We start from the raw sequence: 23,241 nt of genomic DNA, 5'->3' as shown, positions 1-23,241 counted from the left end.
TAGCATCTACGTTTCATAGAAGCACTTTTATTACAATTGCTACAGGCTGCAATTAATTTGCAGTTTAAAAAATGTTTAATTCTTCGAAATCTTTAACCCAAAATCAACTAAACTGATGAATATTTCATGAACTCGTTAAGGTTACACTGCATACTCCTAGGCAAGGACGGACGCTGTGGAAGACATAAACACTACAGTTAATTTTACTGCTCAATATTCAATCAGTTTTAATTTATACACAAAACATATGTTATTTGAATGAAACTTTCATACCTGATCTAGTCTACATTATCACAATTGTTGCAATTTACGACCACATGCATCTTAAGATTGTTGAATGAGAATCCCCCTCCTGTTGTCGCTGAGTATCGTCTTGTAGCGAGAAAAACTTCTTTGGACATCACATGATGTAACGGGAGCGTACTTGAATAGATTTAAATCACTTGGAGAAAATTCCTGGAAATCGGCAGATGAAGGGTTTCAACAAAGAATGTCACTTATTCTACGCAGGCATACAAGTTCGCTGTTTTTTTCCAGTACATTTTCTAATTTTCTACACACCCTAGATGCTATTGTTCCTTTTGCAAGATTTAATTCCTGTTCAATGCACTTTACAACATCCAGTGCATCGCTTAGTTGTGCACCTGAAACTTCCAGTTGCGTGATTGCTCCAGATAAGGAATTAAAATTGGACTTTATGTAAGCCAGGTCCGCTTTTAATGTAGTGCTTGAAAATAAATCTTGAGTGGTTTTTATGGAGGACGATTCTCCAGGATCAAAAGACTTCACGATCTTCTCCACGACATCTAGGTTGTTGCAATAGTACACTGCGGCATCAAGCCAAGTCCCCCATTGCGTTATAACTGGCTTGGGAGGTAGGGGTAGTGAAGGTGCTTCTTCTTGAAATTTCTGAACGCGAAGTGGAGATTTGACAAACACTTTCTTACAGTTCGATATTAATTTATCAACTTCAGGGTAGCTACTTCTAACTTCTTCAGCTGCCCTATGCAAGGCATGTGCAAGACATGTCACATGTATCATTTTCGGGTATAGCATTTTAAGTCCCTTGGCTGCCTTCACCATATACGGAGCAGCGTCAGTTACAAATAGAAAAATGTGCTCTCTCTTTGCCCCGTTTGGCCACAACAGATTCATTGAATTGTCGAAGAGAACTGCAGTGGTGGAATGGTTGGTCTTCTCTAGCACTTCACATGTCAAGAGGAATGTATCTCCATGCCGGTCTTCCTTCAGCGTGCCAACGAACACATTTGCTACATATCTTCCATCCACATCTGTGGTCTCGTCTATTGAAACCCATATCTTACTGTCTCCCACGCCACGCCTTATTATATCCAACATCTCTTCATAACAAGGGGTCAGATAGTCCTTCCTGAGAGTAGATTCGTTGGGAGCAGGATGCTTTGTATATTTTTCAAGAAACTGTCTGAAGCTTCGGCTGTTTTCTTTAAAGGGATATTGGACGAAACCATCATCTTGCAGAGATCTTGTGAAAATTGTGAACACTGTGAACTTGATGTCAGGGTTTTGAATAGCAGACGTTGCGTATTTTCAAGTGCAGAATATCTAGTTACACAATTCTTATGTTTTACAGTATTACAGTGTTGTTGCTCAGAGAAGCGTTTTTCGGCAGTAACTTTTACCTCACACAGTTTACAGAATAATATCACTCCGTCCATACTGAATATGTTTTCACCAAACTCGCGAACAAAACTTCGCCACTTTCCACAAATTGAGACTTTCGGTTTAGGCAAATTAAAAGGAGCTGAATGACTGAATCTCCCTAATGACCAAGGTCATTCAGTGTGTTGAAGGTGGAAGAGGGAAGGGGAAGGGGAGAGATAAGAACAACGACAAATAACTGCAGAATTACCTCTGCTTCAGTGTAAACAATAGCCCGGTTTCCAGGAATTGACCCAGCTAGCAAACAATAGCTCCTACCTGTTAAAAACATTCCATACACTACTTTCTAATGGTTCTTCAGTAGTATATTCCAGTCTATCCTGAAAAATAATTTCTAGAGCTTATTCTGATTTTTATAATATGAAATTAAAATGAAAATTACCAAAATATGCCGTTATAATGATATTTTGTTGACAATATGACATCAAACTTAAGAAAGCCTAAATATGCATTTATATGCCCAATAAAACCTGTTTAATTTTGATTATCATGCTTGGAAACATGTTGAAAATACAAGACTATAAGATACAATGTTAAGGGGAAAAATATGACTGGTCATAGTAATGAGACTTGGGTGCATCATTACACCCCAGTCAAAGCAAGCAAGCATGGAGTGGCGGCGAAGAGACAAAGCAGGTCTGGTCAAGATCAAAACACGCCCATCTCCTGGAAAGGTGCTTGCAGCAACCATTTTCTGGGACTCCACGGGTGTTTTGCTGGTGAATTTTCTTCACAAACATAGGACAGCTAATGCAGCCTACTGTCACCTTTTGGATGAAGCCAAAGGTGCACATCACAACTAGCTACACCAGCAACCGATCCGAAACGTCTTTGTTCTCCATGACAATGCAAGGCCGCATATTGCTGCTTTAATGCAGGAAAAACTGGAGGAAATTCACCGGACACGTCTGGAACCCCCTCCGTACAGTCCAGATTTTTCGCCCTGCAACTACCTTTTGTTTGGACCACTCAAACAAGACCTAGGAGGACAGCAGTTCGATGATAATGCAACTGTAGAAGAGTTTGTGTGCAACTGGCTCCGCACACGTCCTTCTTTCTGTCAGGGCAGCATCAAAAACTTACTAATCCGATGGCGAAAATGTGTATCGAAGGTAGGACACTATGTAGAAAAATAATGTGTATTTATTTGGTTGATGCAATCAATTTAAAAAATAAATCCCATTTATTTTTTATGATCTGCCGTCATAAATCCATTTTTCAGAGACGTCTTTCCATAGCCTTTCCACTTTGTCTCAATCAACCCTGGTATCCTATGCTTGCACGTGTCCATAAGGTGTAAGAGTTCTTCACATTTGTGAGTGAGACTGAGAATGTTGAGTGTTCCAGTTCTGAGTTGTTCCTTGGGTAATGTCTGTATCTTCCTGAACCTCTGATGAGCTGCTTGAAGAGTTGTCGTGACTAGTAATTTTAACACTTTTACATCCTAAGCTTGTTTTAGTTTTGAAAGCAACATTTTTTTTCCTTGGTGCAGTTGGTTTGCTAAACCTAATGCTGCAGAGGGTTTTCTGTCAGGATAATCTGCCTTAGCCTTTGGGAGTCCCCTGCTGCATCTACAAGGCAGCAGCACTTTGATGAATTTGCACAATGACTTCATCAGGCCTCCTAAGGAAGAGCCCCTATGCCCTTAGCCATTGGTTTTCCCATAGTTTGTCATGTTTGGTCCTGACTGTCTGACCCTTGTCCAGACAGTTACAGGTAGTACTTTCTATCACATACGATGGCAGGATTATTTTTGGCCTGACATAAATAACATTATTATTCTTATTGTTATTCTTCTTCTTCTTCTTTTATGACCACATAGGATCACTTTAGTCAGTCCGTCGTTCAGGTCTCTTTGAAGGGATTGTTCAGGCTTTGCGGTCCTCCCAGTACTTCTTCAGACGCTCCGATCTTCGTGCCCTTTCCTCAGTTGAAAATGTGCGTGTTGTTGGTTTGTTTTGTGTAAGGGTAAAGCGGAGGTTTGTATTCTTGAGTTTTGTATTCAATTTTATCTTATTTTTGGTGTCTTCTGTTGTAAGGCCTATTTCCTTCAGATCCTCTCTTACTTCTCTGATCCATTTACATCCTGTTGTGGTATTTTTTGAGACGAGATTGTGTTGTACTAGTTGTTTCAGAAGTCTCGAGTCCTGCATCCTCATGATATGTCCAAAGAATCCCAGTCTCCTCTTACGCATAGTATCTGTAATGGGTTCTAGCTCTTTGTACACGACTTTGTTAGGTATTAACCGCCACTGTCCATCTTTCTGATATTTTTTGTTGATACAGGTTCTTCCAATCCTCCTTTCAATTTTCTGAAGTCTGTCAGTCTTTGATTGTTTATTCAGGTAAAAGAGTGTTTCTGCTGCATATGTAGCTTCTGGTTTTATAACTGTGTTGTAGTGTTTTATTTTTGTATTTATTGATAGACATTTCTTTTTGTAGATATCCCATGTTAATTTTTGTGCTTTAGCTAATCTATTTGTTCTTACTTGGATTGAGATTTTTTCATTTAAGTTATGTGTTATTACTTCTCCAAGATACTTAAACTGAGTTACTATTTTGATTTTATTACCATTTATGGTGACTTCTTTTAGCTGTGTTGGTTTTTGGGGCATAATTTCTGTTTTTTCAAATGATATTTTGAGGCCAATTTTATTTGCAATGTTTTGAAGTTCTGATATCTGGGTTTTTGCTTCTTTTATGTCCACTGCTAGTAATGCTAAATCGTCAGCAAAACCCAGGCAATTTGTTTTGATTTTTCGGCCAATCTTTATTTTGGGGGGACATTTTCTAAACCATTCCCTCATTACCATTTCTAGAGCACAGTTAAATAATAGTGGTGAGAGCCCATCTCCCTGCCGTAGTCCAGTTTTAATTTCAAATGTCTCTGATGTTTCACCCCTAAACTTCACTTTTGACTTGGTATTGGTGAGAGTCAATTTTATCATGTTTATTAATTTGGGGTGTAGTCCAAGGTGTCTTAAAATTTTAAACAGAGATTCTCTATGGATGCAATCATAAGCTTTCTTGAAATCTACAAATGTTATCACCATATCTCTGTTTCTTCTCCTGTTATAGTCCATTATCAACTTAAGACTCATGATCTGATCAGGACAGCTCCTCCAGGGTCTGAAACCTCCTTGATATTCTCCTAGTTCTTTCTCAAGTTGTAAACTTATCCTATTAAGGATGATTATTGAAAATATTTTGTATGTTATGTCTAGGAGAGAGATTCCCCTGTAGTTATTAGGGTCGGTTTTGTCCCCTTTTTTGTGCAGAGGATGAATGAGGGCTGTTGTCCAGTGTTCTGGTAGTTCTTCTTTAATCCAGATAGAGACAAGTTGTTGATGGAGGGCAACTTTTGCTGAGGTTCCTGCATATTTCCAGATTTCCGCAAAGGTCTGATCTTCTCCTGGCGCTTTGTAGTTTTTTAATTTATTCAGAGCTTGGTAGACTTCCTTTATTGTGGGGGGATTGATGTTTTCTGGTGATGTTTTTATCGGAGTGTTGGTGTCCAAATGAAGGAGTTCTGTAGGTTCCTCACAATTTAAAAGCTTGTTGAAATGTTTAGCCAGAATTTCTGCATTGTCTTTATTGTTATGGGCCAGCTTACCATCTTCATCCTTCATCAGTAGGGTCGGGGGTTCATATTTTTGGAGCTGCTTTCTGAAGGTTTTGTAGTAGTCCCTTGATTTAGTTTTACTGAACTGTTCTTCAATTAACTGCAGGGTGTCCTTATGATGTTGTCTTTTTATTCTTCTTAAGACTTGGGTAGTTTCTTTTCTCTGTTTTACTAGCTTTTGATAGGATATTTCTGTCTTTTGGGACTGATGTAATAGCCATGCCTGATGTCTTTTCTCCACTGTTTCATCACATTCACTGTTCCACCATTGGTGTTTTTTACGTGGTTTAATTGGAGCTAGGTCTTCTGCAATTTGTTTAAGGTTGTGTACTAAGTCTTCAAGTTTGTCTGTGATTTTTATTTTTTTCAGTTGCTTTCTGGTAATTTTTGTTGTTGATTAGCTGGGTAGGATCTATTTTTTTTTTAGTTTTAAGGGCTTGCTTTTGTTGTCTCCTCTGGGAAGTGAGTTTAATTTTAATTTTAACTACGTAGTGATCTGAACCTGTGTCTATTCCTCGGAGGACTTTGACGTTATAGATCTCTTTGTGGTGGTATTTGTCCATGCAGACGTGGTCCAGTTGCCATTCTCCTTTAGTGTAGTCAGGGTGTTTCCATGTTTTGAGTTTTTGAGGTTTCCTCTTAAAACATGTAGATTTTGAGATTAAATTATGGTTTCTACACAGGTCAACTAGTCTCTCTCCATTTTTATTTGTTTTCTTGTGTGCTGGCCATTTTCCGATGATGTCACGGTATTTTCTTTCTCTGCCTAGTTGAGCGTTGAAGTCGCCTATTAATAATTTTATATGGTGTTTGGGGATGTTATCTATGGTCTGGTCCAATAGGTCCCAAAATTCTCCTGTTTCCTCCTGGTCTTTTGAGGAGTTGTTTTTATCATTAGTGGGAGCATGGGCATTTATTATAGTATAGATTTTATTAGATGCCTTTAAGGTGAGCGTTGAGAGTCGTGGAGACTGTGATCTGAATTCTTGAACTGAGTTTATTATTTTAAGGCTGACCAAAAATCCTGTTCCAAATTGTGGGACATTCTTCATCACTCTCTTCCCGGGTATACCTTTATAAAGTCTGTACCCTTGAGATTCCAAGGCATCCTGGTCAGTGTTTCTAATTTCCTGTAATCCCATGATAAGAATTTTGTGTTGGTCCATTATGTCGGTGATCACTTTTAGTTTACCGGTTTGCATGAGTGAGTTTATGTTGTGTGTAGAGAAGTATGTTATCTGCTTTGGTTTGATTCTTGATTTTGTCTCATTCGTGTATGTAGTACTGGGGTATTTCCGTGCCTCCGACTTCACGGTATCTTTCAGGTGGCAGCCCACCGTATCCGAATGCTGCCTTCTCTGAACTCTTGGTTCAGCCGGTGGAGTATTCCTTAAAAGGCCTTCCATGGTTGACTGTCAAGGTGTCACCTGTGTGGGACTAGGTCCCCAATTACAACTCTGGATGTGATCCAGTGAGGTGATAATGAGGCCGCTCCTCTGGAGTACAGACGCCTTGTGCAGCCGCCCCTAACCTGGAGAACAGACGCTGCATAATGGATTCCAGTGGCATTTCCTCCACTGTGGGGACCATCACCCCACCCAAAGGGGCTCATTCGCCCGAAGCCGTTGGCCCCCTTAGGGAGTCAGGTTATTTCCCGCCGCCCAACACTCGGCGTTGGCAATTTTACAGCTGGGTGCCAGACCAGCAAACCCTCCTCCTTTCTCATTCCGGACTTGGGACCGGACAATGGCGGAGTTCTTATTGTTATTATTAAAGTATCTTTCCACATTTTCTATTTTTGTTTAATTGTATTTACTGTATTCTATATTTGTTTAATTGTATTAGTAGAAACGATTAATATCAACTATTTGACTTTTGTTTCAGTTCAGCTCAATCCAGGAAGCAAATGCTGCAGTAGCCCTGGATGGAACCAACTTTCGTGGTCGTCTCATAAAAGTCGCACCTTGGGCTAGTGGAGGTAAAGTGAATTCTACCTTCACTCTTCTCATTTACACATTGTGTGTGTCACAGGTGAACAATATAGTGGAAGTGGAAAGTGTTTTTGAAGACTTTATTTGTAAAGTATGATATGATGTTTTATTTGTAATGACATAACCTGTACTGTGTAATATTTGTAACATATGTATTTGTAAATAGTAGATTTCAATTCTGGACTTACTGGAAGTATCAATGAAATTGCTGAACAGGGTGTGTGCCTTTTGTGGGTTATGTTTTCTAGCAGGAATTTTTTAACTATTCTGGAAATGGAAGATTCGCGAACGTGTGTATTCGAGAATGTTAGTTAAAGTTCGCGACGGGAGTAGGAATTGTGATTGGTGAACCTAGGAGGGGATGGGCGGACTGATGCATTCTGATTGGCTACTCCAAGGACAAGGTTTTCTATATATAGTGAGCAAGGCAGCGTTCGTGATAATTCGGTCTTGTCTTGGCCTGATCTGCCTTTAGTCTGTGTTGGTCTGCGTCGTGTGCGACGCCTCGTTTCGGGGATGGTGCACTTTCGGGTAAGCACTCTTACTTTCCGTTTTGGTTAAAATTTCCATAATGTTCGGTTGCTATTTCGTATAGGAGTCTGCCCTAGCCTAACCTAGATTCGCCAAATTAATTATTTACGACGCCTTAGCTTTTCTGCTGGGGTTCCCTGTTTGTTTTCGAGGCATTCCCATTTCTTATTTCACTAAATATGTAGATTGTAATTTGATACTGCACCTTGTCGACCGACATTTCCCGTGGGACTTTCTCTATTTGCCACACGCATGGGTGACAATTAATGCTCCTAACGGGGGTACATTAAGAAAAGAAGTACATTACTCGTATCGTGCCTTTTCCCAATACTTTATCATAAACTCCGGCCAACAATCCATTATCTAATGTTAATACCAATATAATACCAATATAAATGGTCCGTTATTGGACATTATAAATTTTCCAGCTAGCTCATTCTTAGTTGCCAGCGTTTCGCCCTCGTGTGCTAGGGTGGGCTCGTCAGTTGGTACCTAGCACACCTACCAATACGCTGGCTAGTGCATACCGTGGAGGCCACTGCGTAGGCTAACTGGAGCCACCGGCAGTGCCAATGCACTAAGAGACTTTGTCTCATCACTAAAAATTTTTATGCCTGCTTGGCCATCAGATGATATAGATGTTGATTTCCATAGGGAATCTGAAATATTTGTCCTGAATGAGCAAATTTATAATACCAATATAAATGGTCCGTTATTGGACATTATAAATTTTCCAGCTAGCTCATTCTTAGTTGCCAGCGTTTCGCCCTCGTGTGCTAGGGTGGGCTCGTCAGTTGGTACCTAGCACACCTACCAATACGCTGGCTAGTGCATACCGTGGAGGCCACTGCGTAGGCTAACTGGAGCCACCGGCAGTGCCAATGCACTAAGAGACTTTGTCTCATCACTAAAAATTTTTATGCCTGCTTGGCCATCAGATGATATAGATGTTGATTTCCATAGGGAATCTGAAATATTTGTCCTGAATGAGCAAATTTATAATACCAATATAAATGGTCCGTTATTGGACATTATAAATTTTCCAGCTAGCTCATTCTTAGCTGGAAAATTTATAATGTCCAATAACGGACCATTTATATTGGTATTATAAATTTGCTCATTCAGGACAAATATTTCAGATTCCCTATGGAAATCAACATCTATATCATCTGATGGCCAAGCAGGCATAAAAATTTTTAGTGATGAGACAAAGTCTCTTAGTGCATTGGCACTGCCGGTGGCTCCAGTTAGCCTACGCAGTGGCCTCCACGGTATGCACTAGCCAGCGTATTGGTAGGTGTGCTAGGTACCAACTGACGAGCCCACCCTAGCACACGAGGGCGAAACGCTGGCAACTAAGAATGAGCTAGCTGAAAAATTTATAATGTCCAATAACGGACCATTTATATTGGTATTATAAATTTGCTCATTCAGGACAAATATTTCAGATTCCCTATGGAAATCAACATCTATATCATCTAATGTTAGGCGGCCAAATAAATATAATGAATTCCCGCACACATCAAGTTATCATGCGGATGGGAATGAGACATGAGTACATCATCCTAACCCTGTGACCTTATATGAATATAAGTATCCAGTCTTGTCCTAATATTTGAATATTTCATCCTGTCCGATATAAATACTCCTTCGCTTCCATCGATTTTTACTTATTCTGTGAAATATCACTTACTTTTCATGTTATGAAATCAATTACATATATATTCGCTGCACAATACCTCTCAGGGATAAAAATAGTGATAAAAATATATATATTTCCTTTTTTAACGTGGACTCAACTGAAGGTAATGCACAGCCTCACTCTTAAGTTCATTCGTAAGCCATCACAGTTCAATTGTAATCCATAACTAAGAAAAACCCTAGGTTCATTTACCAATCAACTAGTTCATATACCTCCAAATACCTCTTCGAATTATTAAATAAATAAATAAATAAATAGTAAGAATTCCAATCAAAGTTCTTATCACCTAGTTTATTGAAAAATAAAATGATAGTACTTGGAAGTTAGTAAAGAATATCATCTACAGGCTTGTTTGTATTCACTGAATTCCGATCCCTAAACAAAATATTGTAAATATTTCTTTAAAATATTATCTGAATATCATTAATAATAATACTAATTACCATTTAAATATATTTCAAATATCAATTATTGATGCTGTAACATCTTGTATTACTGTAGAAATAACATCTAAGTATTATTCAAATTTAGGTTAAATATCAAGAATGATGTTTACATATCGTTCAATTGCCCTTTAGAATCATTATAACACGTTGAAAAAAAAAAAAAACTTGAAATATTTTCAAAATATTATTTAAATCCCAACTAAGTGTCATCAATTTTCTCAAATGAATTAAATATCTTTTCTCAAGAGTTTCTGACATAGCGTAAGCAGCATAAGCGAGTTCCAGAAATCATGGCTTAAAAATCGCCATTCATTATCATACTGTCGTAAATCACCTCAAAAATAAATATTATGTCTATTAAATAAACTTAAAAATCCATAATTTTTCTTGAAAAGTGTGTAGAGGTAACCTAATACAACATTCATGTGTCGACAAGCAAGTTATTCAACTGATAGTGTCATACCATGATTAAAAAAAAAAAAAAAAAAAAATCATCTATCTGCAAAAGATTTCGAATAAAATCGTAAATGAAAGTCATCTATTCACGGATGGTAGTTTTATAGATCATGAAAACATTTCCTAGTTCCAATCATGTATTCGACAGGAATTCAACTTGAAGATAGCCTAGCATGTGAAATATTTCTAGAAAGATACTAAGTTTCTCTCGTACATATGTTATTTCTAGGATATACTCTCGATTATCGTACACCATAAACAACCTGTAAGTTTAAAAACCTCATATGGTCGTATTCATATTCCATTTAACCCAACATGACATGCTACCGTATATATCATGTGACCATAACAACAACATTAACCTAATATCGGCGTTACGCTGTATAAATATCACCAATTATTAGTATATGCTCGTATTTTCGCCATGTACGCAGCTTACGTATCATAATTCCTCATAAATCATATATTCTACCATAAATCCAACCTATATTCGTGCGCACAATATCCTCATTTCATTGTACATATCAACAATCTCATTCTATTACATCATTTGTTGCTCTACGAGTGTCACGATGTACGTATATTCCACTAAACACAATATCATAACATGTCATGAGTTTACGATATTAAATAACACAAGTAACTACATTCCTCCTGCAATTAAAGGCATGTGTTAATAATTCAGGCTATGTTACTCACGTTTTTGTGACGATTAAACATTGTCATTTCCTTCTGTCTTAGAGTACGATCTCATTTCGTTCAACATTGTATTAAGCTTGATTTGCATTATGAAAGACGTATAATCCTGTCACAACATTGTAATACTGCTTTTCAAAGCTTTCCTCAAGTAATCAAACATTCCTATACATGGAGTATAAATTTTTGGTTTGTGAAAGACTACCTAGATCCGAGTTCTCAAACAATTACATGGATTATTTTTCAATGACACTATTCATGGAGTTTATATCTCGATGAACCAGATATTAACCTTGCTGTACAAATATTTCAACTTAAACACACACTATTATTCACACAAGTCTAATAATTTAACTACGTAAAATTACTACAAGGAACTCCACTTATCTTGCTTCCGCTATTCCGCTGAGCTGGATTTCATCCTGGGTCTTCTTTGGACAGCATCTCGTGTTCATGTGCTCGTCACTGCCGGTAACTGGACTCGGGCTTCGGGCATGCAGAACGGTTAGCTAGGGTTCCTCCTGATTGTGACCCCATATCCTTGAATTACTCAGCCTTGATATCTCCGTCGATTACATGCAATAAGGAAAACATATTGAAGGTCGTCATTAGATGCATATTTCAATTATGAACTGATCAATCCTGGGAATATTCTCTATTTTTTAGCAAACAATTTTGAAGGTGTAATATTTTATATCGTATTCAAAATGTTTTCTGCTTGACGCTGACTTTAAAATGTAAACTGGCGACTTCTAACTTTTATATATATAAGGGTTTCCAGCTATCTGCTTTGAGTTTAACTTGGCGTCTTCTTCTGCGAGATCAGATCTTCCTTCCTTACTCTTCTTCCGCGCCAGATATTACTAATTCGTATTTGAAATTTGGTGAAATTTTCTTTACGTTTCGCATATGGTCGTTACTGTATTAATAACAATTCTCTTCTCCAGCTTCAATCCCTTCTCTTCTTGTATAGAATCTCGTTCGATACTTCGTTCCGAAATTGACTTCTTTAAGTTTGTTTTAAGTGATTGTTTTTTTTTTTTTTAGCTCGGGATAACAATACTTTTTTTTTTTTACTCACGGCCGAATGGATTCATTAGGTCTGTCCGTCTCAAGATTTATTCATGGCCTACGCGACTTGACATGTCTGCAGTTTTTCTCGACGTGTTCACGGCCGCATGGACTTCTCAAGTCCGATCGTCACAACTGTATTCCGCGGCTTATCTGATTCTTTATGTCGGTGTATTTTCCTGGTAATATATTCTTTTATCATACAATTTTCATCATTCCATCGCGATGCATGGCAACTGTCAGCGATGTAACTGCCGTTCATGACGCAAACTGGGCAATGAAATGGTACAATACATTCACCTTGGGGTTTGCCTCTGGTAGTTCAGTGTCACTTGATGTACGAGTTTAGGAGAGTACATTCACTTCACTGTAAATGGTAATTGCTTTTACTTTGTTTTTGACCTACTAAATTGCATTGTACAACTGCTTTGGTAACTAGATGTATAGTGATTTGAAATTTTGAATTTACAGAAAAGCATTATCAAAGAACCTCTAGAGCTTATAGTTCGTATGTTGGAAGTTTGGTGGATTTCGTTTCGGAATGTATTTGTAAAATTTTCAGTTGTAAATAATATTTTTCAAATTTAAGGATCACGGCGAATTATTTCGGAATCTGCAACCTAAGCCATATCCATGCCCTCAGTAGGTCATAGTTCCTTCCATTTTCCTGGTTCATTGTCCACTAGTTGGCCCTACTGATATTTCGTATATTGTTGTTGTTGGCAGAGATCCGCGTAGGCCAGCTGATGTTTCTCTGAGTGTATAGTGTTTTCTGATAGTGTGTAGTTGCTCTTACTTCCCTCGTTTATTGTGTTTAATACTTGTTTTGTGTAACCACCGTAGTAAAGGTAGTAACTGAATTATCACGAACGCTGCCTTGCTTACTATATATAGAAAACTCTGTACTTGGAGTAGCGAATCAGAATGCATGAGTCCGCCCATCCCCTCCTAGGTTCACCAATCACAATTCCTACTCCCGTCGTGAACTTTAACTAACATTCTCGAATACACACATTCGCGAATCTTCCATTTCCAGAATAGTTAAAAAATTCCTTCTAGAAAATATAACCCACAAAAGGCACATACCCTGTTCAGCAATTTCATTGATACTTCCAGTAAGTCCAGAATTGAAATCTACTATGTACAAATACATATGTTACAAATATTACACAGTACGGCCCGGTTTCTTCAACTCTACGTTGAATTTTGCTTAACAAATGTTAACTAACAATTGTTATTAATTTAACACTTCGTTTAAAAGTACCCTGTTTCACGAACATATTTCCAATATTTGTTACGAAACAATTGTTAAAGACAAATTAACACATTTCCGGAAGATTTCTGAACGCGTTTGGCAGTGAGCGTCTTTTGTTTCTTTACATATAGCGCTCCTAGTGGCGTGTTGAAATAGTATTTTGTCACACAGACACATGGTTGACATTATTATAGGTTATGGTTAGCGGAGACCGCTAAGAAGTAAGCATGTCAAGTAAGAGGCAACATCAGCGTTATTATGATGAATGCGAGACAAATGATGTTATAGTTTTAATTTAAAATTATGCGAGTGTGCTTAAAATATGAAATAACGGACTGTTATATCACAACATTCTATATAGCCTATTCTTGTAGGAGTGCAAACTAAGGTTCCTACATCACCGGGAAAATGTGATAATTGATATGTTTTGAATGATTTTCGGGCATTCTTTTATTGCGGGGAAAATAATGTTGTACCTTGTTAATGCTGCAATGGCAGCAAGAATTCTTTGTAGAATTCTACACATTCTTTTCTTGCCCTCGTGAACATAGTCGCCTACAATTAGGCCTTTTTTTCTTTTGATATAAATACTATTTGTTCGGGATGTCGATCTATGAAGATCTTTTGCCCCTACAATTAGGCCTACATGGAAAGTGTCTCGAGGTCAGATGTCATTACAAACCTCCGCTTCGGACGAAGTGGAGGTGATATAACACTAAAGGCGAACAAATTTTACTTATACATGTCAGGTCCGCAACCTAATAACTTCTGAAAAATTGATGAAACCCCGATTCCAATGCAAGGCGTATATATTTAGGAGTTGTGGCATAGTGGTCATCGTACTTGTCTGCGAGCGTCGTAGACGTGAGTTCGAGTCTCGTTTCAGGGAACGTTATTTAAAAATTGGAACAAAAATATTACGAAAATTGCAGTACTGGTACACTTTGTTTTCTACCTGAAATTAATATAGGTCTAAACATTCTCTCAGTTACTGCTGGATCTCTTCTTAATCTGTTTATCCTTCAGGGTCGGTTTTTCCCTCGGACTCAGCGAGGGATCCCACCTCTACCGCCTCAAGGGCAGTGTCCTGGAGCTTCAGACTTTGGGTCGGGGGATACAATTGGGGAGAATGATCAGTGCCTCCCCAGGCGGCCTCACCTGCTATGCTGAACAGGGGCCTTGTGGAGGGATGGAAAGAAGATTGGATGGGACAGGGAAGGAAGCGGCCGTGGCCTTAAGTTAGGTACCATCCCGGCATTTGCCTGGAGGAGAAGTGGGAACCCACGGAAAACCACTTCGAGGATGGCTGAGTTGGGAATCGAACCCTCCTTTACTCAGTTGACCTCCCGAGGCTGAGTGGACCCCGTTCCAGCCCTCATACCACTTTTCAAATTTCGTGGCAGAGCCAGGAATCGAACCCGGACCTCTGGGAGGTGGCAGCTAATCACGCTAACCACTACACCACAGAGGCGGACTATATTAATTAGAGGTAGGAAATAAAGTTCCACTGCAATTTGATCATTACTTTTATTCGCATTTTTACCTTCACATTCCCTGAAATAATTAATTATATTTGTATTTTTTTAAAAAGTGATCTAACGCGGGACTCAAACTCTCATCGTCGTGGTTCGTAGACAAGTACGATGACCACTCGGCCACTGCTACACTTGACTAGTGTGCAACTTTTAAAGTATATACGCGGTGCTTTACAATCGGGAATTCGTAATTTTTTCGAAAATTATTAGGTTACGGACCTAACAAGTACAAGTTAACTGTGTTCGCATTTTAGTGTTCTATCCCCTCCTTGTGGTCCGAAGCGGATCCTGCCTCATAACATTTGTCCTCATTTATTTCGAAAACGAAACTGTACGGTATTGACCCAAAACCTTCTACACGAGTTACTGTTGAGTGTCCCCCAGCAGGTACATTAAGCTAGTTGAAATCGATTGGACGCAGGGTCTAACCCATCCTTGTAAAGACTATAAGCAACTGCTGCACTGGAGAGATTAGTAAGTTGCAATCTGTTGGATACTCTAACCTATATCGTCTAGTAGGTACCTTGTTCATTACAGCTTCGGTAATTAGAAATCTTTCTTCTGACAACTCTAAAAGGTCGTTATTTATTAGTATGGGTCGTCCTTTGCCGTCTTCAGTTTATTAATAGTCCTCATACAGCAGTAAAGCTTCAAACTTACGTCTTCTACATGTCTCCATTTTCAAATTTTAGCAACTGTTAAGAGGTTTAACACAGGGGTGCTGCTAGGTTAATTTAACACAAGATTTAACAATTGTTAGAGTTAACAATTCTTGATGAGACGACCATTTTGTTAAATTGTGTGTTAAGTCTCCTTAACAGCAGTGTTAACGCTTAACATTCGTTGAAGAAACCGGGCCTACATGTTAGGTCATTACAAATAAAACATTATATCATACCTTACAAATAAAGTCTTCAAAAACACTTTCCACTTCCACTATATTGTTCACCTGTGACAGTGTGTTTTCATTTCTGACTTCTGTTATTTTCTGTTCCCAGGAGTGCAGCATGTTGACAAAGTCATCATTACCAATCTTCCCAACCAAGTCAATCGAGTGAGTTTTGCATTGATACCTTTAAGTTTAGTCATAATTGCTATTTGGAGTGATTTATTTCAGAGTTATTAGTTTTTGTTGCAGAGGAATAAAAATTAACTCCAAGAGTAATGTCATTTGAGGAGATCATAAGGGAAAGTCAACATTATGTGAGCAGTAGCAAATGAATTATAATCATCAATGCTTATCCACTGTCAAACTTAATATCAGAGTTTTATTGATATTGCTAATTATTTAATAAATTTTCTTTCCACATAACTTCCCTGTGCTTAAGTCATCGTAACGTATGCAATTATCTTCATTTTGGTCTGTATTGATACAATTACAATAATTAGAAATAAGGATTCCACCTAATAAATACATATTTATTATTTGTGACTATTTATATATATCACGTGGGACTAGTTTCAATCATATAATAATGATCCTAAGCCACTTATAGCTAAAAACTGCCAAACCAAGTTCCATAGCTGCAGTCTGTTAAGTGCGTCCAGTGTTCGGAAGATGTGTGTTCGAGCCCCACTGTCGGCAGCCCTGAAGATGGTTTTCCGTGTTTTCCCATTTTCACACCAGGCAAATGCTGGGGTTGCACATTAAATAAGGTCACGGCCGCTTCCTTCCCACGTCCAGCCTTTTCCTATCCCATCATCGCAATAAGACCTATCTGTGTCGTCACGACGTAAAGCAACTTGCAAAAAAGTAAATAAAATAAAAAACTGACAAAGCATTAGACTGTGTATATATACATAAAACAGTGACAGAACTTATATATTAAAACTGGATGATGTGCTCATGAGCTGTGTTATGAAGTTTGATGTGTGTTAAAAAAGTGACATTTTTCATCTTGATAATGCTGCCAATTTTTTCTTGAGAGAGCTTCAATAAAGTTGATTACCTATGTTTAATTTGTAAAATTGTTTTCCAAAAATTTGAAAACGAGGTGTGGTTAATTGACATTTGTAGAACCTTGTAAACTGTATATAAATTTGTGAATTTTGGCAATGCGGGTAGTTTAAGATAGCATCTGAAAGGGTAAGCAAAGAAGAAACTTAATGGGGCTTTGAACCAGTGTTGGACGAAAGTGTATGAGTAATGTGTTTTGCAGGACTCACCTCCGGTAGCACAGTCTCTACTAATTACATACAGAGTAAAGCTCAAATGTCCGCTGATGTGAGTGAGGAGGAAAGGAAGGGGAAGTGAGGGAAATGTTGTACTAAGGTGGGTCTTATAAGAAATACATCAAGTAAATAATATTTCATCAGTCTTGGGACTAGTTACAGTCACGTAGTGACCATCTTCAGGCAAATAAAAATTAAACAGATTATGCGATAACCAAGACTTATGTATACCATACAAAGACAATGTTGTAAGAATAATCATAACGTTGAGATACGTATTACAACAAAAATTATGGTTATGATCTTCTTGTCATAATATTGTCTTTAAGCTGACTTAGAACCTCAGGCAGAGAAGTAAATCTGGAAATGATAGCCAGAATTAAGAATTAATGAACATACAGAAAATAAATTAAAAAGAAGTGAAACGTACAGTGTATCTAATGTCTGATCGTAGAACAAGCACTGACTTGTTGGAAGAAGGTGGCAGGCCATGTAATCAAAGGAGTGCATAGGGAACAAGCACTGACTTGTAGAAAGCAGGCAATGTAAACAAAGGAGTAGATAGGGAGAGGAGGGGTGGGGGTAAAAGAAGGGAGTGTAATCGAGGGATGGGTGAAGGAGAGGAGGGGTGTCCAAAGTGGGGCTGAAGGATGTGGAAAGAAAGACTGCTGCTGAGAGGAGAATTTAAAGAGATTATATAGGTGTACGGAATAAATAACAATTTAAATCAAATAAACAATCCTTTTATTGACACTTGCCATTACATCCAAAACATACACAACAATTCTGTTCTTCTCAATTGTACAACACACACATCGATCCCTTTCATATCGATAGTACAGTACATCACTTTTTTTTTTAAAATCATAGTCTGACAAAAGTCTCAGGGGTTTCCTTTCCCATTGACTTCGTCTTAGTCCCGCTTCTTGGCTCCCTTCTTCTTTCTTCTGTGGTTTACCAAATAATCTCGAATACCACCCGCCACCGAATAAGACCCGCACCCGTATTTTGAAAGAACAAAATTTTTAAAAAGAGTGATGTCAAGATTATTTACGATTATTTACGATTCCAAGCCGTCAAAATCCACGAACACAGCAGCTGAACTTCCGAGCGCTGATTACGACCAGTTGGCGTCAGTGTGTCAGTGTGTGATTATCAGCTGCCATCCATTGTGTATAGAGCTGTTTCAAGGCTGCTTTAAACGGACGGTTCACGCAGACATCCAGTGGTTGTAGCATAGACGTCATCCCGCCCGGAATGACTGCTAGGCCAGTTTTCCCATCCTTGATGTGTTGTGTGGCCGCAGTAACTATCGAGAACAAGCAAGCTCTTTTGTCCCAATAATGCACCAGGGCGGGTTGCCAGACACACTTTACCTAGTCTTCTACAAGTGAACTGTCCATCCAGCTGGAGTTCGGAGATCTGACGATAACACCAGCAGGTAGTTTTTTAGGAAGCGTCTTTCGCTTGAGAACAATGTACGGCGGCAATTTGATTCCGTCGGCGAGAATACACAATATTACATTTGCGGAGCTAAATGCAATAACAGCGTAAGTCTACTTATGCTGTTATTCCATGAATACTGTTTTCAGATTTCCTTGTCCCTTCACCACAATCCAGTCCAGGTCTTAGTTCGCTAGGATGCCGCTAGAGTTCAGGAGCTCACTAAAACTGGTACCATGCACTACGCTGTTATTGTATGAGGCATGCTTCACGAGTGGTACATTCAGTTGCCGCCAGTTCTCTGGCTGGAGAAGATGTCAGCGAGTGGAAGAGAAGGTTTTGTGGCGTCACATTTAATAAAGGACTGGTCATCAGCACTTTGACCCATGTTTCTAAGAATGCCTTCTGCTAAAAGCAACAGATTCGTGATACAAAAGTTTGTGTGACATTATTACCATAATGGTGTTGTATCAGAGTCACAGTCCTACACTCCTAACTGTGTGTCGTTTATCTTCATAAAGAGGAATGATAGATTGCTCAGTTTTGATGATTTGAGGCTTCATGATGTAAGAAAGTGTGGTGTAAAAGCAGACAAAAGGGTTGATGTTATTTCACGAATGAAATACTTAAAAAATGTTGAGTGGTATGTGAAAGTTATGTCTGTGTGTAATGAGTCTGCTAATGCAGCATATGAAGATGAATCATCCTGATTTTGATCAGTGATGCATTTTGAGTATTTCAAATTAGACACACAATGTCTAAATCCCAATTATATACTTTGTGATCTGTTTTTGTTCCTTTTCTTTTCTTTTAGGTTTAGAGAATCATTTTGCAAATGAAAAAAGGAATAAAAGTTGTTCAGAAAGGAATGTTGCTAATTTTATAACATTTCAACTATTTGTTGTGGGGGGGGGGAGCAATTACCGTAGCCTAATACCATAGTTTGAGAGAGTACTATAACAAAATTCTCTCGGCCCTTTACACGCAAAAAGAAGTAAAAGGTGAATATTAAATAAAGAATAAATTTAATGGTTTTACCTTTCTTAGTTGACACATTTTTGGTTATTTTAGGAATTTGTTCTTAATTTTAGTAAGTTTAGACATAGTGGAGAACTGAGGTGGAATAAACTGCAACTTTTGTTCCTCTATAGTGGGCGATCATGCTTTCCTAACTCCCTGATCAATACTGGTGTATGGCAAAATATAATATTCCTGTTCTTCATGCAATAACAGCATATAAAATGAAATTTTAAATAACTCTGTCTTTCTTATTAGCTAACAGATCAATAAAATTCTTTGGGAAATACATTTCCTGGCTCTTTTAAATGTCCTTAAATGAAATTCAGGTTGATTCCTAATATTACTTTTAACTCAGAACATTTATAAACTTCAAGCTTCTGTTTTTCAAAATAACTTTAAGTCTACTTACGCTGTTATTGCATCCAATTAGAAATAGGAAAGGATTTTTACCTATCAATACTTATTTATTGCAGTAATTATGCTACAGTACCGCTTTCGACCCTCTACATAGGGTCATCTTCAGCTGAACAATACATTCACATCTATATCATGAAGCTATGATTACACTGACTGAGCAAATGTCATGGGATAGCGGATCACTGATGCGCAGGTGTGTGTCTGCGCTCCACACGTACCCTGTGCCAGCGGCAGTTCTATAGGAGACCTTGTGAGCAGTAACTGTGTATGTGACAGGTGTAACATAGAACGTTGTTGTGAGCAGACACCGTTCAAACGGGGTATGGTGGTCGGTGCTCGACGGATGGGAAGTGCGATTTCGGAAGTGGTGCGGGAATTCAGCTTCACCCGATCAACCGTGTCCAGGGTGTATCGTGAATGGTTGAATGCGGGTGTCACCGTCCATAACAGACGAACGACTGGCCGTCCAGCCACCCTCGATGACTGTGACCAGCAACATCTGAGACGGATTGTCAGTAGTGACAGGCGGGCAACCGTGCAACAAATCACGGGTCAATTCAACACAGGCCGTGCTAGACACGTCTCTCAGTGGACAACCATAGGAACCTGGGTTCTATGGGGTTTGGGAGCTGGCGCCGCACACGGGTGCCACTTTTAACCCAACGTCATCAGGCACGACGACACGCATTTGTCGCCTGTCACCAGGGATGGACACTGGAACAATGGCGTAACGTGATATGATCGGACGAATCACAATTTCAACTGCACCATGCCAATGGGAGGCACCGTGTATGGCGCAGACTACATGAAGCAATGGATCCCGTCTTCCTCGAAGGTGTGGTGCAGGGCGCTGGTGTCTCTGTTATGGTCTGGGGTGCATTTTCCTGGTATGGAATGGGCCCCCTAGTTGTTCTGGAAGAGACTTTGAATGGTACATGGTATGTTGAGCTGCTCGGAGACCATCTCCACCCATTTTTGGCCTTCGAGCGCCCAGACGATTCTGCAGTGTTTCAAGATGATAACGCGCCGCCACATCGCTCCCATGACGCCCGGGAATGGTTCCAGGAACATGCAGCGGAGGTCCTACGATTGCCATGGCCACCCAGGAGCCCCTATATAAACCTATCGAGCATATCTGGGATGTCCTGGAATGCAGGCTGCACCCACGAACAGACCAGCATTATTGGCCGTTCTGCAAACGATTTGGTGTCAGCTGTGTCCAGAGGATTACCAGGGACTTGCCGACTCACTTCCACGGCGTCTTACTGCAGTTTGCAGGGCCAGAGGAGGCCCAACACGCTATTAGGTGAACAAGAACTTACTGATTTCCATGATTATAATTTTTACAACACCCCATTTATACTTTATTCTTTGTTAAAAACCTCTTATTATGTATATTCCTTGTATTATTAACTATTACCATAACATCTCATTTCACTTGTTATTCTTTAAAATAATATTGTCTTAGGATTTCGCCACAAATGATCTTTGCTCCAATACGGCTGATGGTGACCCTTAGATGGGTCGAAACTAGTACCGTATAATTTTGTAATTTTGTGAATATATTGTGTTGAAAAGGTGGAAACATTTAAGTTATTATTATTATTATTATTATTATTACATCCAAATGGGGCATGTCGAAACGGGAACTGGCGTGTATGTCACTATGTGCAACCAATGCAATTATATGTATGTAATGATATGCTTTAGGTCTTAAAATTAGTTTATAAAACACATCTCTACTAAAAACTAACTTATGTATATAAAAGAAATACAATATATGTAGGAACACTTCATACACATGAACGTTTTATACATACAACGTGACAATTTTACAAGCAAATCATATCATTTAAACTCCACAAACAGCAACCAAGTGTACAACTATGTAAATAAGACTTGAACATAGAAGTCAACTGATGAACTGAACAACACGTAAGACATGAACGTTCATGTGTATGAAGTGTTCCTACATATATTGTATTTATCTTTCATATACTTAAGTTAGTTTTAAGTAGATAGGTGTTTTATAAACTGATTTTAGGACCTAAAGCATATCATAATAGACATACAATTGCATTGGTCCCACATAGTTACATACACGCCAGTTCCCGTTTCAACATGCCCCATTTGGATGTGACCAAATGTTTATTATCATATGACATTCCCTAGACAATGTAATCTCAATCATAGCTACATGATACAGATTTGACTGTATTGTTCACCTGAAGATGACCTTAAGTAGGGGGTTGAAACCTGTACTGTAGCATAATTAGTGCAACAAATAAGTATTGATAGGTGGAAATCCCTTCCTATTTCGAATTGTGTAGTTCGTCAATATGGAGATGAAGATCATAGATTATAATACACAACATTACCGTACACCGTTGTTTTTCATTACCACCTGTTCTAATGGTAACACTTACAGCACTCTTAACATTCACAGTCCTGTCCACTGGCATTTCAAAGTTCTACGATCACCACTACATGTTAATAGTACATTTTTCTTTTTTCTCCAATCGCGAATACACGACTCGCCAATATCGTATTTCCTACTGGCGGCACGATTTCCAATAATTTCGGCTTCCCGAACTACCACTACTTTCAGTTTCTCACTTGCAGTAAAAGATCGCAAACACTTCGAGAATTCATGTTAATACTCTGAGAACGTGCGTGAGACTGACGCCAAACACGGAAGTAGCGTATACTGAGAGCGGAGAGAGCAGTTGCCAAGCCGCACCGCCGGTGATGCTCGATTTATGCGCATTCGGAAAGATAAATTTCTCAAAATTTTGAATGAGACCTGCATCTAATTTTGGAAGCTATATTTTCGAAAAAAACAGTGCAGGTGGTACTCAAGATTATATGGTATTTTCTTCTTCTTCTGGTTCCTCTGCCAGCTCTTCCGCACTCTCCGACTCATCCTCAGGCAATAGCTCATGAGAAGGCCAGAAGAAGGTAGAGTTGAGAGTTATTTGTCTACCATCCGAAGTCTGTATTGTCACAGAGTTGCCATTCTTCTTGACGTCTTTTAAAGGTGTGGGTCCATATGTGGTTGAAATTTTGTTTACTTTTGGGTTACGCATCGAAACCTTGTCGCTCTCTGATAATTTTTTTTTCTTGAGCCCCATGTCTAATATCCGTGTACAGTCTAGCCGAAGCAAGCAGCGGGAGCAGACGTGC

The 23,241-nt window shown here is 38.8% G+C and overlaps 1 protein-coding gene across 2 annotated transcripts in view; it reads left to right on the top strand.

Moving 5' to 3' along the window:
* The window catches only part of LOC136875964 (uncharacterized), a 672,636-nt gene that overhangs the window by 362,277 nt on the left and 287,118 nt on the right, over positions 1-23,241 (top strand). For both annotated transcript variants that reach the window (XM_068228419.1, XM_068228420.1), the window contains 2 exons: positions 7,208-7,301; positions 16,005-16,060. In XM_068228419.1, the coding sequence (XP_068084520.1) occupies positions 7,208-7,301; positions 16,005-16,060 (150 nt within the window). The remainder of the gene's footprint in view (positions 1-7,207; positions 7,302-16,004; positions 16,061-23,241) is intronic.

Source organism: Anabrus simplex, chromosome 6 (assembly GCF_040414725.1).
Source record: "Anabrus simplex isolate iqAnaSimp1 chromosome 6, ASM4041472v1, whole genome shotgun sequence".
NCBI lineage: Eukaryota > Metazoa > Arthropoda > Insecta > Orthoptera > Tettigoniidae > Anabrus > Anabrus simplex.
This window is presented reverse-complemented; position numbering and strand designations above follow the sequence as displayed.